This window comes from Rutidosis leptorrhynchoides, chromosome 7 (assembly GCF_046630445.1).
Source record: "Rutidosis leptorrhynchoides isolate AG116_Rl617_1_P2 chromosome 7, CSIRO_AGI_Rlap_v1, whole genome shotgun sequence".
In the NCBI taxonomy this organism is placed as follows: domain Eukaryota; kingdom Viridiplantae; phylum Streptophyta; class Magnoliopsida; order Asterales; family Asteraceae; genus Rutidosis; species Rutidosis leptorrhynchoides.
Genome location: NC_092339.1, coordinates 115377170 through 115393093, shown reverse-complemented (window position 1 = coordinate 115393093; position 15924 = coordinate 115377170). Strand labels below are relative to the sequence as shown.

General features: G+C 32.3%; 1 protein-coding gene across 1 annotated transcript; it reads right to left on the bottom strand.

Moving 5' to 3' along the window:
- Positions 1-1250: 1250 nt before the first annotated feature.
- On the bottom strand, positions 1251-3158 carry LOC139859534 (uncharacterized). Its single transcript, XM_071848312.1, has 7 exons — positions 3069-3158; positions 2665-2757; positions 2491-2580; positions 1761-2087; positions 1556-1681; positions 1484-1493; positions 1251-1378 (listed from the first exon to the last, which is right to left on the bottom strand). Exons 1-7 carry the CDS (start codon positions 3156-3158, stop codon positions 1251-1253), a joined length of 864 nt encoding a protein of 287 aa, XP_071704413.1.
- Positions 3159-15924: the final 12766 nt, after the last annotated feature.

The following is a 15924-nucleotide window of genomic DNA, read 5'->3' as shown; positions in this document are numbered from 1 at the left end:
CTTAAAGATAGATCTATTAGGCCTAACGAACCCCATCCAAAGTCCCGGATGTTTTAGTACTTCGAATTCGTTTTTATCATGTCCGAAGGATTTCCCGGAATGATAGGTGATATTCTTATATGCATCTTGTTAATGTCAGTTACCAGGTGTTCACCATATGAATGAATTTTATCTTAATGTATGGGATGTATATTGAAATATGAAAGCTTGTGGTCTATTATTATGATTTGATAATATATAGGTTAAACCTATAACTCACCAACATTTTTGTTGACGTTTTAAGCATGTTTATTCTCAGGTGATTATTAAGAGCTTCCGCTGTTGCATACTAAAATAAGGACAAGATTTGGAGTCCATGCTTGTATGATATTATGTAAAAACTGCATTCAAGAAACTTATTTTTGATGTAATATATTCTTATTGTAAACCATTATGTAATGGTCGTGTGTAAACGGTATATTTTAGATTATCATTATTTGATAATCTACGTAATGCTTTTTAAACCTTTATCGATAAAATAAAGGCTATGGTTGTTTTAAAAAATGAATGCAGTCTTTGAAAAACGTCTCATGTAGAGGTCAAAATATCGCGACGAAATCAATTAATATGGAACGTTTATAATCAATATGAATGGGACATTTCACTAATATACATTTAGTACCACAAAAAAGGGTCATAATATAACTATATGTTAACTTAGTACCACAAAAAAGCGTCCTAACAAGTCATAGGAGTTTCGAATATCCGGTTCGGGTATTCGAGTCCATTTCGGATTTTGGGCCAGGTTATGGTAATTGGGCCTTTCCAGGCTAGTTCAGATAATTGGACCTTTTGGGCCAGTTTATGGTAATTGGGCCTTTCCATGTCAGTTAAGATAATTGGGCCTTTTGGGCCAGGTTATGGTAATTGGGCCTTTCCATGCCAGTTAAGATAATTAGGCCTTTTGGGCCAGGTTATGCTAATTGGGCATGTCGCCACGTTTAAGCTTACTAGGCCTTTCGGGCCTGCTTCAGCTATTTGGGCCTTTTGGGCCATGTTCGGATCCAGTTTTCTTTTGATTGCATCAATTTATTATTCATTACAATTACAATAATTTAAATTTTTTTAATTACAAAACAAATATTAAATATAAAATATAATTTTGATCAGCACATTAAAGTTACAATCATATTGTTTCAATCAAAATATAATCACCATAGGAAAATGTTTAATATCAACGGATCATTGTCTCAAACACACGAACACATACATCAACAAATTATCTCAAACACACAAACATTCATTAATAAACCGGCCAACATTAACAAATACAAAAAGTCTTCAAGCTGCCACCATCCATCTTGATTAATCACCACGTACCAACTAGAAATTAAATCATCTATGTATAAGCATAAATGTGCACATTATAAAAACTAATCTTAATTATTACAACTATAACAAGGACATACCTCGATTAACTTAGCAGGCCAAGCAATAGACGTACCAGTGACATTCTGAAGGCATATCAAATGATCAAATGGCCTAAACAAAGCTTCATCTTTTTTTATGGCCGAACCTCGACCTCACACCAATAATGTCCAGTTTCTGTCCCCAAAACAACCGTACTTGGTTCCATGCTCTTCAACCATCCTCTTGCTACGTTCTCGAAGTTAATGCTTTTTATATAAACTTCCTTTCCGACCTAAAATTAAGTTGTCAAAAAAACATTTATGAACGCTAAAAGGGTAGAAAAAACAGTAAGCTATTAAATTGAAACATACCCTTAAACGTCGAACACCCGAACCATTATCATGAACACGCGAACCATCAGTCTGAACACCCGGACCATTATTCTTCTCCACTAGGGCTTTTAACCTTGCATTTTCATCTTCAAGTTTTGCATTTTTAGACATCAGATGAGCATTTTCTTTGTTAAGAGCTAATCGACTAGGTCCTGCACCCCACAAATGATTGGCGCGAACACCAAGTCCATACATTTTTGCAGTACCATTTTTAGCTGTACCCATTATCGTGGCAAAAACATCATCTGGTCCAGGTGCATCAGTTGCACCATCACCGAGTTTCTCAGTAAGTTTTTTCATTTTTTCCTGCATAAAAGAGATTGTAAATCGTTGATATTTTATTCAATAATATGACCGGTATATATACAGAGATGGCATCGATATACATGAAAAATTGCCAACTAATTTGTGAGCTATACAAAGCATAACTATCACATAATAATACACAGCTATACAATCAAATATATCCTATAAATAGATGATTTGGTTAGTTAGGATTGTGTTGACTTATAATTCTACGCTGATATTCGATATATGAAATGCTATAGCCCAATCACAGTATATGCAATGCTTACCATAAGTGTCAACTACAACTAATTAAATTAAAGATATGGTTAATAGATATTTTCTTTTATCTCCGACCTAAAAGTATACTTCAAATGATATCATGTGTAGGATATATTTGATCTACTTTTGTAAAATTACTTACAAAGGCACAAGCAGCTTCACTTTCACCAATTCCATTTGAATAACATTCCTTAAACATATCCACCCTAGTTGGTTCTCTTCCCAAACTCACCTACAATGAGTAAAACTGAGGTAACTATTAACGATGTATATTCAAAAGCTATACTATATAAATAATTCCCCCATGATATATTACCTTCAGTTCTTCACGAATTCTTGCAAAACTTTTTTTTCCCGTCAATTGTGACAACTTCTTTTTAGCCCTATTGGCTTTGTTTCTTTCGGTCATCTACTGAACAAGAAAAGAGTGGTCAGTATTCCAGGAGATCAAATCATGATGAAGTAACTGTTGTTAGCCCTATTGGCTTTATTCTTTCTTCATTAAGGATCTCCCATTGAGTGCTACATATGCTATGTTACGTTTGGTAGTCCAGGCCCATGTACAATGGCTACTAGTTACAAGAGGCAAACGTGTAAAATATAGCTAAGAAAAGTCAAAGATTTGGTATACGTCAACTAACCATTGAACATCTATCTTATTCTTATTGTTTAGCCACGATCGTTAGTCTATCTACATGAAAGTGTAAGAATATATCACACCATCACATTATCTCTGGTCCAATATTCAAGAAGACTTCTCCAGTGTCTTTTGGTTAGTTCTAGAGGTGGTGACTTTAATTGAGCCTCCATTGGTTTAGACGGGTCAAAGAAACAGTCCTTAACTCTCGCCCTCCAATTTTTTCATCTTGCGCCCATATGATTGGAGTATCCAAGAATCAGCAGTTGGTGGAATATCAAACTTTGTCTACAAATTATTAAAAGAAAAAACATATATATCACATGAGAACAAAAAAAACTTATTATCACACAGATTTTAAAATATGTACCCTTAAGAACTTCAGCAACTTATTCTTTTTTTCGGGTTTAACTTTGTTCCACAGTCTATAAATTGGACAATACTGGTAACTCCGTGATAAGTGACCAAGAAAATGGGTAAATTTACTACTGTTTGCACCAATTGGCTGTCCATGTTCATTAACAACAAGGAATTCGAATAGATGACTTTTGTTTCCAAATTTGCCGCATAAGAGTAGCTCCTCTCGGTCTATCAACCTAATTATCTACAAAATATGTGCACTTGATTTACAACTGATATACTAAACAAGAAACAATATAAATCAAATAAACAAACCAAATTAGGACTTCTTTTAGTGGTTCTATCCTTAAAAATAATTATATTAGGACCCTTTATATGGTACTAAAGTAAAATATGTGTATATTAGGACTTTTTCCTTTGGTACCAAACTAGTGTATCGTTAGATTAGAACTTTGTTTATTGGTACTAATGTACTATTTTTTTACAATAGGACCATTTTTTTGGTCTTTACATATTATAAATTTTTATTATGACACTTTTTTTGGTACTTATATCATATATTTTCACTTTTTGGGATACCTTGTGTATGTCTCATTTTCAAAAAGTGACTCCTAATATGTATTTTAAGGACCTTTCTTTGTGGTTGTTAATTATATTATAGGACCTGATCATTAATTTCATAATCTTATGACCTTTTAGGACACTTTTTAATTTCAATACTTTATACGAACGCGTTAGATACAACCCCCATTGGTAGGTCCTATCAAGCCCAAAGGTCCTATAAAGTGGCTTTATATGACCAAATTGGGGGTTCTATAGGAGCATTTTTCTTGTAGTGTTGTTGTAGTTCAGTTTGTTGACAATGCTCTTCAAGATCTTCAAAATAGCTTGTGTAATCATCGTGTTCTTTAGTTGGTCGTTGTGCTTCATCCTCGAGCTCTGTATCTTCATCTCTAAGACCAGCACCTATACCTTCTTCATGGCTGACACTAACTCGTTGAACTTTACTTTTATTTACCCTCGGCCTCGAATCACTTACATAGCCCTTTTGCAGCTTGGATTTTGAGGATAATTCTTTGGAGACATGAGAATTAACACTAACTCGTTTTCTCAAGGTATTGGGTACAACGAACCGTCGTTTGTTATTACTTTTATTATTGGTTGTTTGACTTGTAGCAGTAGCCTCAACCTGTTGAGAGGATCTAAGGGAAGTCTTTTTTATTCCTTCAATTGCCATAATCTACAAGAATGTAAAGAACAATAATGAGCAATTATATCAATTAACGCAACAGAGTTATAAACAATTTTATATACGGAGTAGTTAAGAACAATTAAAATTACAGAATCGTTAATAACATACAAGAAAATCAAACACTAATAATCCATTTTCGTGAAAAAGAGAGATACCTGTGTTCTTGTGAAAAAAGATATACCAGCGGAGCTCTTTGAATTGGTGAAAAAAGAGATACGTGAGTTGTTCAGAAACTTTTTAACTAACCCCAATTTGATTTGGCGCACACACTAGTTTTGATCCATCCACACCAAAACAATCTAAATTACCTTTTTTACCATGGTAAATAATATATTGATTTCATAGTAGTTTAAGGGTAAAATAGGAAGTTAGTATTATTATAGAGTGGATGGATAAAATGCTAGTGTGGAAAGATCACCTCCCAAATTTTGGAGGTGATGTTTGAATGTACTCAAAATTTGGGAGGTGATATTTGAATTTACCCAAATTTTTTGAATAAAAAAATTGGATCAGGTTCAACATTTGGGTCTGAAATCCGTGATATTTGGCGGTATCTTTTAAGAGGGTAAGTTTTGGTGAAAATTAATTGAGGAGAACTTCTCTATCTAGCTATTACTGGTAATTAATTTATAAACTTTATAGAAAAAATGTACACGAAATTAATTCAATTAGTCATAAAATGTACTTTTTTAAAAATATATCATAATTGATCGTAATTTAACATCGTTTATCATTTGTGTTAATCTATTTAACGTACGTACTGTGCATTAAACCCTAAACACTAAGACTTTATTGTGCCGTTGGTCCCTCCATTATACACCAAATAGTGAACAGCGCCCCTTTCGTTTTTTTCTGCTTACAACATCCCTCCATTTTACAAATTTGTGTTTCAGTGTCCCTCCGTCTAACCTCCGTTAAATAAGTCCGTTAAGTCATGACATGTGCCTCAGATTGAGGGTAGAATCATCTTTTTAACCTTTTTGCCTGAATTTCATCTTCTTCGCTAAAACCTGATGAACCCTAATATAATTAACAATTTTAATTTTAAGAAATTGGAGCTTCAATTCGATTGAAATAGCATCCTTATGCATCGATTAAGGCTTTTTGTGAAGCATTTCTATTCAAAACAGCATCTTCGTGAAAAATTCGATGAACGAGTTCTTCATTCGATCTTAAAACTTGAAATCACTCAATGACAATTGAATGATTTTTAGAATATGGTTTCTTCACAAAAGTTGTAGCAAATCTACTACTGAACGCTCGAAAATCATTAATAGATCCTAAAACAAAACATCCAATTCAAATTTAAACAAAATCAATTCGGTTAACTTTTTACTCAGAAGTTTGACTTCAAAATTCGATCTCGATACTTCGAATTAGGATATGAAAATTAACAGATAGTTTCACGAGATGATTTGAAAGGGATATGCAATTTTACTTTTCTGATAATGATCCTCGAATGATTCCGAGACCAAAATAGATTGTGTTTTCGAACAAAAACAAACACGAGATGAGGATCTATGAACCTGTACTTGTAAGCTTATTCTGATGATTGATGATGATCCCGCCCTACTTTGTAGTTGATAATGGATGGTATAGGAAGAAGATGGTATTGAAAATGACAGACGAGTTTCTCAAGTAAACTTGGATCACTGAAAAGTTTTATGAGCAGGTTAGTGTCAATTAGATTTCCCTGAGTAGTGTTTGACATGGTCGTGTTTAAAGCAGAATAGGCAGCACTTACTACATCTGGTAATTTGTAACATATAATTCAATTGAAGTTTCACTTGAGATTAGACTTGGTAATTTGAAGTTTTCAATTTTGGGTTTTCAATTTAGGTTTCTGCAATTTAAATTTTTATTTAGGGTTTGTTGAAGATTCAGATGAAAAGAAGGTAAAATGTGATGACCCGTCATTCATTAATTTCATAGTGAGGTTTTGACCTCTATATGATACGTTTTGTAAACATTGCATTCTTTTGAAAAGGTACACCATAAATGAATATATAAATCCAAGATTTTTGACGTCTGATGATTTCTACGTATAGACAATCAACGTATATAATAGTTTCTAACAATGCATCCGTTGACAATACAGTCAAATAAGATACATGGTGATGATTTTGTGAATGCAAAGTTTTCTCGATAAAGCATGTATGACTCCATGCACATAGCTTATATAACGTATAAGCAAACTGAAATGTCCCGTTCATATTGATTATAAACGTTTCATATTAATTGATTTCGTTGCGAGGTTTTGACCTCTATATGAGACGTTTTTCAAAGACTGCATTCATTTTTAAAACAACCATAACCTTTATTTTATCAATAAAGGTTTTAAAAGCATTAAGTAGATTATCAAATAATGATAATCTAAAATATACTGTTTACACATGACCATTACATAATGGTTTACAATAGAAATATATTACATCGACATATGTTTCTTGAATGCAGTTTTTACACAATATCATACAAACATGGACTCCAAATCTTGTCCTTATTTTAGTATGCAACAGCGGAAGCTCTTAGTGTTCACCTGAGGATAAACATGCTTTAAACGTCAACAAAAATGTTGGTGAGTTATAGGTTTAACCTATATATATCAAATCGTAACAATAGACCACAAGATTTCATATTTCAATACACATCCCATACATAGAGATAAAAATCATTCATATGGTGAACACCTGGTAACCGACATTAACAAGATGCATATATAAGAATATCCCCATCATTCCGGGACACCCTTCGGATATGATATAAATTTCGAAGTACTAAAGCATCCGGTACTTTGGATGGGGTTTGTTAGGCCCAATAGATTTATCTTTAGGATTCGCGTCAATTAGGGTATCTGTTCCCTAATTCTTAGATTACCAGACTTAATAAAAAGGGGCATATTCGATTTTGATAATTCAACCATAGAATGTAGTTTCACGTACTTGTGTCTATTCTGTAAATCATTTATAAAACCTGCATGTATTCTCATCCCAAAAATATTAGATTTTAAAAGTGGGACTATAACTCACTTTCACAGATATTTCCTTCCTCGGAAATAAGACTTGGCCACGGATCGATTCACCAACCTATACAAATATGTACATATATATCAAAGTATGATCAAAATATAATTACAACCATTTTTATTATGTTTTAAAGATTTGAGTGTATTAAGTTAACTGTCCTCGTTAATAACCTACAACTAGTTGTCCATAGTTAGATGTACAGAAATAAATCGATATATATTATCTTGGATCAATCCACGACCTAGTGTATACACGTCTCAGGCTAGATCACAACTCAAAGTATATATATTTTTGGAATCAACCTCAACCCTGTATAGCTAACTCCAACATTACTGCATATAGAGTGTCTATGGTTGTTCCAAATAATATATATACATGGGTCGACATGATATCTCAAAACATTTTCATACGTGTCTATGGTATCCCAAGATTACATAATATATTTGAATATATGTATAATACAATGTAAGTTAGCTAGGATATGATTTGTATAGATTTGTTAAACATTTCCCGTAGCTAAAAAAGATCAAAAATATCCAATCTTGTTTTACCCATAACTTCTTCATTTTAAATCCATTTTGAGTGAATCAAATTGCTATGATTTCATATTGAACTCTAATTTAAGAATCCAAACAGCAAAAGTATAGGTTTATAGTCAGAAATTTAAGTTACATGTCAATTACTAAAGAGGTAGTCATTTTCGTCGAAAGAACGACATCTTGATGACATTTTGAAAAACATACTTTCACTTTGAGTTTAACCAAGATTTTTGGATATAGTTTCATGTTCATATGAAAAATCATTTTCCCAGAAGAACAACTTTTAAATCAAAGTTTATCATAGTTTTTAATTATCCAAACCAAAACTGCCCCCGGTTTCACTACGACGGCGTATATCCGATTTTATGGTGTTCATCGTGTTTCCAGGTTTTAAATCATTAAGTTAGCATATCATATAGATATAGAACATGTGTTTAGTTGATTTTAAAAGTCAATTTAGAAGGATTAACTTTTGTTTGCGAACAAGTTTAGAATTAACTAAACTATGTTCTAGTGATTACAAGTTTAAACCTTCGAATAAGATAGCTTTATATGTATGAATTGAATGATGTTATGAACATCATTACTACCTCAAATTTTCTGGATAAAACTACTGGAAATGAGAAAAATGGATAAAGCTTCAAAGGATCCTTGGATGGCTTGAAAGTTCTTGAAGCAGAATCATGACACGAAAACAGTTCAAGTAAGATTTTCACTCGAAATAAGATTGTTATAGTTGTAGAAATTGAATCAAAGTTTGAATATGAATATTACCTTGAATTAGAAAGATAACCTACTGTAAATAACAAAGGTTCCTTGATCTTAGATGATTACTTGGAATGGATTAGAAAGCTTGGAAGTAGACTTGCAAACTTGGAAGTATTCTTGATTTTTACGAAACTATACTTATGGAATTTATGAAGAACACTTAGAACTTGAAGATGGAACTTGAGAAAGATCAATTAGATGAATAAAATTGAAGAATGAAAGTGTTTGTAGGTGTTTTTGGTCATTGGTATATGGATTAGATATAAAGGATATGTAATTTTGTTTTCATGTAAATAAGTCATGAATGATTACTAATATTTTTGTAATTTTATGAGATATTTCATGCTAGTTGCCAAATGATGGTTCCTACATGTGTTAGGTGACTCACATGGGCTACTAAGAGCTGATCATTGGAGTGTATATACCAATAGTACATACATCTAAAAGCTGTGTATTGTACGAGTACGAATACGGGTGCATACGAGTAGAATTGTTGATGAAACTGAACGAGGATGTAATTGTAAGAATTTTTGTTAAGTAGAAGTACTTTGATATGTGTCTTGAAGTCTTTAAAAAGTGTAAGAATACATATCAAAACACAACATGTATATACATTCTAATGGAGTCATTAATTCTTCGTTAGTCGTTACATGTAAGTGTTGTTTTGAAACCTTTAAGTTAACGATCTCAATTAATGTTGTTAACCCAATGTTTATATCAAATGAGATGTTAAATTGTTATGTTATCATGATATTATGATGTATGAATATCTCTTAATATGATATATACATTAAAATATCGTTACAACGATAATCATTACATATAAGTCTCGTTTCGTAATTCTTGAGTTAGTAGTCTTGTTTTTACATATGTAGTTCATTGTTAACACACTTAATGATATATTTAAATATCATTTTATCATGTTAAATATAATGTATCAATATCTTAATATGATACATATGTATTTAGTAGACGTTATCATAACGATAATCATTATATATATCATTTCGAGTTTCTTAACTTAGTAATCTCATTTCTTATGTATATCACACATTGTTAATATACTTAGTGAGATACTTACTCATCATAATCTCATGTCAACCATATATATATATATATATATATATATATATATATATATATATATATATATATATATGTCTATATATACCACAACATGTAGTTTTTACAAATGTGTAACGTTCGTGAATCGCCGGTCAACTTGAGTGATCAATTGTCTATATGAAACTTATTTCATTTAATCAAGTCTTAACAAGTTTGATTGCTTAACACGTTGGAAACATTTAGTCATGTAAATATCAATCTCAATTAATATATATAAACATGGAAAAGTTCGGGTCACTACAATACCTACCCGTTAAATAAATTTCGTCCCGAAATTTTAAGCTGTTGAAGGTGTTGACGAATCTTCTGAAAATAGATGCGGGTATTTCTTCTTCATCTGATCTTCATGCTCCCAGGTGAACTCGGGTCCTCTACGAGTATTCCATTGAACCTTAACAATCGGTATCTTATTTTGCTTAAGTCTCTTAACCTCACGATCCATTATTTCGACGGGTTCTTCAATGAATTGAAGTTTTTCATTGATTTGGATTTCGTCCAACGGAATAGTGAGATCTTCTTTAGCAAAACATTTCTTCAAATTCGAGACGTGGAAAGTGTTATGTATAGCTACGAGTTGTTGAGGTAGCTTCAGTTGGTAAGCTACTGGTCCGACACGATCTATAATCTTAAATGGTCCAATGTACCTTGGATTTAGTTTCCCCCATTTACCAAATCGAACAACGCCTTTCCAAGATGAAACCTTAAGCATGACCATTTCTCCAATTTCAAACTCTATATCTTTTCTTTTACTGTCCGCCTAGCACTTTTGTCGACTCTGGGCGGTTTTCAATCGTTGTTGAATTTGGATGATTTTCTCGGTAGTTTCTTGTATTATCTCTGGACCCGTAATCTGTCTATCCCCCACTTCATTTCAACAAATCGGAGACCTGCATTTTCACCATAAAGTGCCTCAAACGGCGCCATCTCAATACTAGAATGATAACTGTTGTTGTAGGAAAATTCTGCTAACGGTAGGTGTCGATCCAAACTGTTTCCAAAATTAATAACACATGCTCGTAGCATGTCTTCAAGCGTTTGTATCATACTTTCACTCTGCCCATCAGTTTGTGGATGATAGACAGTACTCATGTCTAGACGAGTCCCCAATGCTTGTTGCAACGTCTGCCAGAACCTTGAAACAAATCTACCATCCCTATCAGAGATAATAGAGGCGGGTATTCCATGTCTGGAGACAACCTCCTTCAAATACAATCGCGACAACTTCTCCATTTTGTCATCTTCTCTCATTGGCAGGAAGTGTGCTGACTTGGTGAGACGATCAACTATTACCCAAATAGTATCATAACCACTTGCAGTCCTTGGCAATTTAGTAATAAAATCCATGGTAATGTTTTCCCATTTCCATTCCGGGATTTCAGGTTGTTGTAGTAGACCTGATGGTTTCTGATGTTAAGCTTTGACCTTAGAACACGTCAAACATTCTCCTACATATTTAGCAATATCAGCTTTCATACCCGGCCACCAAAAGTGTTTCTTGAGATCTTTATACATCTTCCCCGCTCCGGGATGTATTGAATATCTGGTTTTATATGCTTCCTTAAGTACCATTTCTCTCACATCTCCAAACCTTGATACCCAAATTCTATCAGCCCCATATCGGGTTCCGTCTTCCCAAATATTAAGATGTTTCTCTGATCCTTTGGGTATCTCATTCTTCAACTTTCCTTCTTTTACAACCCCCTGTTGCGCCTCCTTTATTTGAGTAGTAAGGTTAGTACGAATAATTATATTCATAGCTTTTACCCGTATAGGTTCTCTGTCCTTTCTACTCAAAGCGTCAGCTACCACATTTGCCTTCCCCGGGTTGTATCGAATCTCAAAATCACAATCATTCAATAGTTCAATCCACTTGCGTTGTCTCATATTCAGTTGCTTCTGATTAAATATATGCTGGAGACTTTTGTGGTCAGTATATATAATACTTTTGACCCCATATAAATAATGCCTCCAAGTCTTTAATACAAAAACAATAGCACCCAATTCCAAATCGTGAGTCGTATAAATTAGTTCGTGAATCTTCAATTGTCTAGACGCATAAGCAATCACCTTCGTTTGTTGCATTAATACACAACCGAGACCTTGCTTTGATGCGTCACAATAAATCACAAAATCATCATTCCCTTTAGGCAATGACAATATAGGTGCTGCAGTTAACTTTTTCTTCAATAATTGAAATGCCTTCTCTTGTTCATCCTTCCATTCAAATTTCTTCCCTTTATGTGTTAATGCAGTCAAAGGTTTTGCTATTTTGAAGAAATCTTGGATGAATCTTCTGTAGTAACCAGCCAATCCTAAAAATTGACGTATATGCTTTGGAGTTTTTGGGGTTTCCCACTTTTCAACGGTTTCGATCTTTGCCGGGTCCACCTGGATACCTTCTTTGTTCACTATGTGACCGAGGAATTGAACTTCTTCCAATCAAAATGCACACTTTGAAAACTTAGCGCACAGTTTTTCTTTCCTCAATACTTCTAGCACTTTTCTCAAATGTTCTTCGTGCTCTTGATCATTCTTTGAGTAAATAAGTATGTCATCGATGAAAATAATGACAAACTTGTCAAGATATGGCCCACACACTCGGTTCATAAGGTCCATGAACACAGCTGGTGCGTTAATCAATCCAAACGGCATAACCATAAACTCGTAATGACCATAACGCGTCCTAAAAGCAGTTTTTGGATATCATCCTCCTTTACTCGCATTTGATGATATCCAGAACGTAAATCGATTTTCGAATAAACCGATGAGCCTTGTAGTTGATCAAATAAGTCGTCAATTCTCGGCAGTGGATAACAGTTTTTGATGGTAAGTTTATTCAACTCTCTGTAGTCAATACACAACCTAAATGTATCATCCTTCTTCTTGACAAACAAAACGGGAGCTCCCCATGGTGATGTGCTTGGTCGAATGAAACCACGTTCTAATAGTTCTTGCAGTTGGATTTGCAGTTCTTTCATCTTGCTGGGTGCGAGTCTGTAAGGAGCACGAGCTATTGGTGCAGCTCCTGGTACAAGATCTATTTGAAATTCAACAGATCGATGTGGAGGTAGTCCCGGTAATTCTTTCGAAAATACATCGGGAAATTCTTTTGCGACGGGAACATCATTGATGCTCTTTTCTTCAGTTTGTACTTTCTCGACGTGTGCTAGAACAGCATAGAAACCTTTTCTTATTAGTTTTTGTGCCTTCAAATTACTAATAAGATGTAGCTTCGTGTTGCCCTTTTCTCCGTACACCATTAAGGGTTCTCCTTCTTCTCGTACAATGCGAATTGCATTTTTGTAACATACGATCTCTGCTTTCATCTCCTTCAGCCAGTCCATGCCAACTATTACATCAAAACTCCCTAACTCTACTGGTATCAAATCAATCTTAAATATTTCGCTAACCAGTTTAATTTCTCGATTCCGACATATTTTATCTGCCGAAATTAATTTACCGTTTGCTAATTCGAGTAAAAATTTATTATTCATAGGCGTTAATGGACCACTTAATTTAGCACAAAAATCTCTACTCATATAACTTCTATCCGCACCCGAATCAAATAAAACATAAGCAGGTTTTTCATCGATAAGAAACGTACCCGTAACAAGCTCCGGGTCTTCCTGCGCTTCTTCCGCATTAATGTTAAAAACTCTCCCGCGGCTTTGCCCATTATTATTTCCCTGGTTTGGACACGCAGTTTTGTAGTGGCCCTTCTTCCCGCATCCAAAATAAATAATGTGGGCATTACTTGTTCCTTTACCCGATGGTCCATAAATTTCACACTTCGTTGTATCATGACCCTTTCTATTACATTTAGTACATGTTGCTGGACAAAAACTAGTTGGATGGTACCCTTCACACCTCAGACACGGAATTTTCTGATTTTGATTACCAGTGTTGTTATTGAGATTGTTGTTGGGATTTTTGTTGTTGCGGTTGGTATTATTGTTGTGACGACCCGAGAATTTCCGACTAAATTTAAACTTAATCTTTATATTAATTTGACACGATAAGCAAAATCCGTAATGTTGATGTTTCAAAAACTTTGAATTGTGTTCATGTAATCAATTACCCTTCGACTATTCCCGACGATTCACGAACAACTATATAAATAGATGCATATAGATATTATTGAAATAATATATGATTAAACTGTTAGAATTAAATAAGTAAAATAATATACGATGTAATGGAAACTATATTTATAAATATATAGATATATATAATTATGTATATAAATATTACTTGTAAATATATAAAGTTATATTAAATCTATTTGTTTAAAAACATATAATATATTTGTTTTAGTAATTAAACTTGCTATTTTAAAAACTGTTTATATATAGAATGTGAATATATTAAAAATAGATGATTTCGAGCTTAATTAGTAAACGTCAGTAACACTCGGTTGACGTTTTGTTAGTTTTAATATAGATATAGTACATGTTCATGAAGGATTGAAATAAAAGTTGAACTGTAAATTGATTGCGAAGATCTTAGATTTGTTAAATATATTTTTACCTTTTTAAGTTTGAATATTAGTACTCCGTACATATAAATTGGAACAGAAAATAAATAATTATCGAACCTTTTTTACCAGGTTTCAAACAGTTAATGAGTGAAATAATTAAATACATTTAATCTAAAAATTTGGGATTTTTAGGAACACTTTTATCCGTAACTGTTTAGCAATGTACACACCCCGTGAAAACTGTCGGTGTGACGACCCGGAAATTTCCGACCAAATTTAAACTTTAATCTTTATATTATTCCAACACGATAAGCAAAGTTTGTTAAGTTAAATCTCAAGAATTTTAAACTGTGTTCATACATTCATTATAAGCTCTACCAAATTTCGACGATTCACGAACCGTTATATATAAATAGATATGTATATGTATATATATATTATAACTTGAGAATATTAATAAAATATTAAACGTATAATACTTTACACGAACGTATTTGTTTCAATATGATTTTCGACAAAAAAAAATATATTAAATGATTGAATTATCAGAAACATTGAATTATGATTACAAGTCTCTGTTGAGAGGTCCACTATGATTTGAGAAAATCTTTTCCTCTTAACGATATTCAGAATAATTTGTAAAGCTATTTATAAATAAAAACAAAAAGTGTCATTTACGAAAGTTAGATAAAAGTTAGTGGAGAATTGGTTTCCATAATATTCTATTAATCTATTTTCAAACGTACAAAGACGTTTTCAGTTTAAAAAAGAACTTTATTATTAAAACGTATATAACTTTTATAAATATCTAGAATCACTTTTGACAACTCATTACTTAACCAGTATAATAAATATAATGATATTTATATTTTATTTCATTAAATATATATAACGATTTAAATTAATATTATATATATTTATACGCGTATTATACATACATAGTTTTTTATACTTTTACTATACTTTAACTTTACCTTTACTTTACTTTTACTTTACTTTAACTTTAATAATTCACTTTAATAATTCATACTTTAATAATTCACTTTAATAATTCATACTTTAATAATTCACTTTAATAATTCATACTTTAATAATTCACTTTAATAATTCATACTTTAATAATTCACTTTAATAATTCATACTTTAATAATTCACTTTAATAATTCATACTTTAATAATTCACTTTAATAATTCATACTTTAATAATTCAAAAATCTATTATAAATAGAATTCAATAGGTTTCATTATTTCATAGAAACTTGAAAATATATTTCTCTAAACTCTCTCAATCGATTTATATATATATATATATATATATATATATATATATATATATATATATATATATATATATATATATATATATATATATATATTTACTCTATATTATTT

Bases quoted from the DNA above. Each gene is read 5' to 3' on its own strand.
- LOC139859534 (XM_071848312.1), bottom strand. From the start codon at position 3,158: ATGGAGGCTCAATTAAAGTCACCACCTCTAGAACTAACCAAAAGACAC. The intron at 2,581-2,664 runs GTAATATATCAT...TACTCATTGTAG, and splicing joins GAATTCGTGAAGAACTGAAG to GTGAGTTTGGGAAGAGAACC. The intron at 2,088-2,490 runs GTAAGTAATTTT...TCTTTTATGCAG, and splicing joins GTGAAGCTGCTTGTGCCTTT to GAAAAAATGAAAAAACTTAC.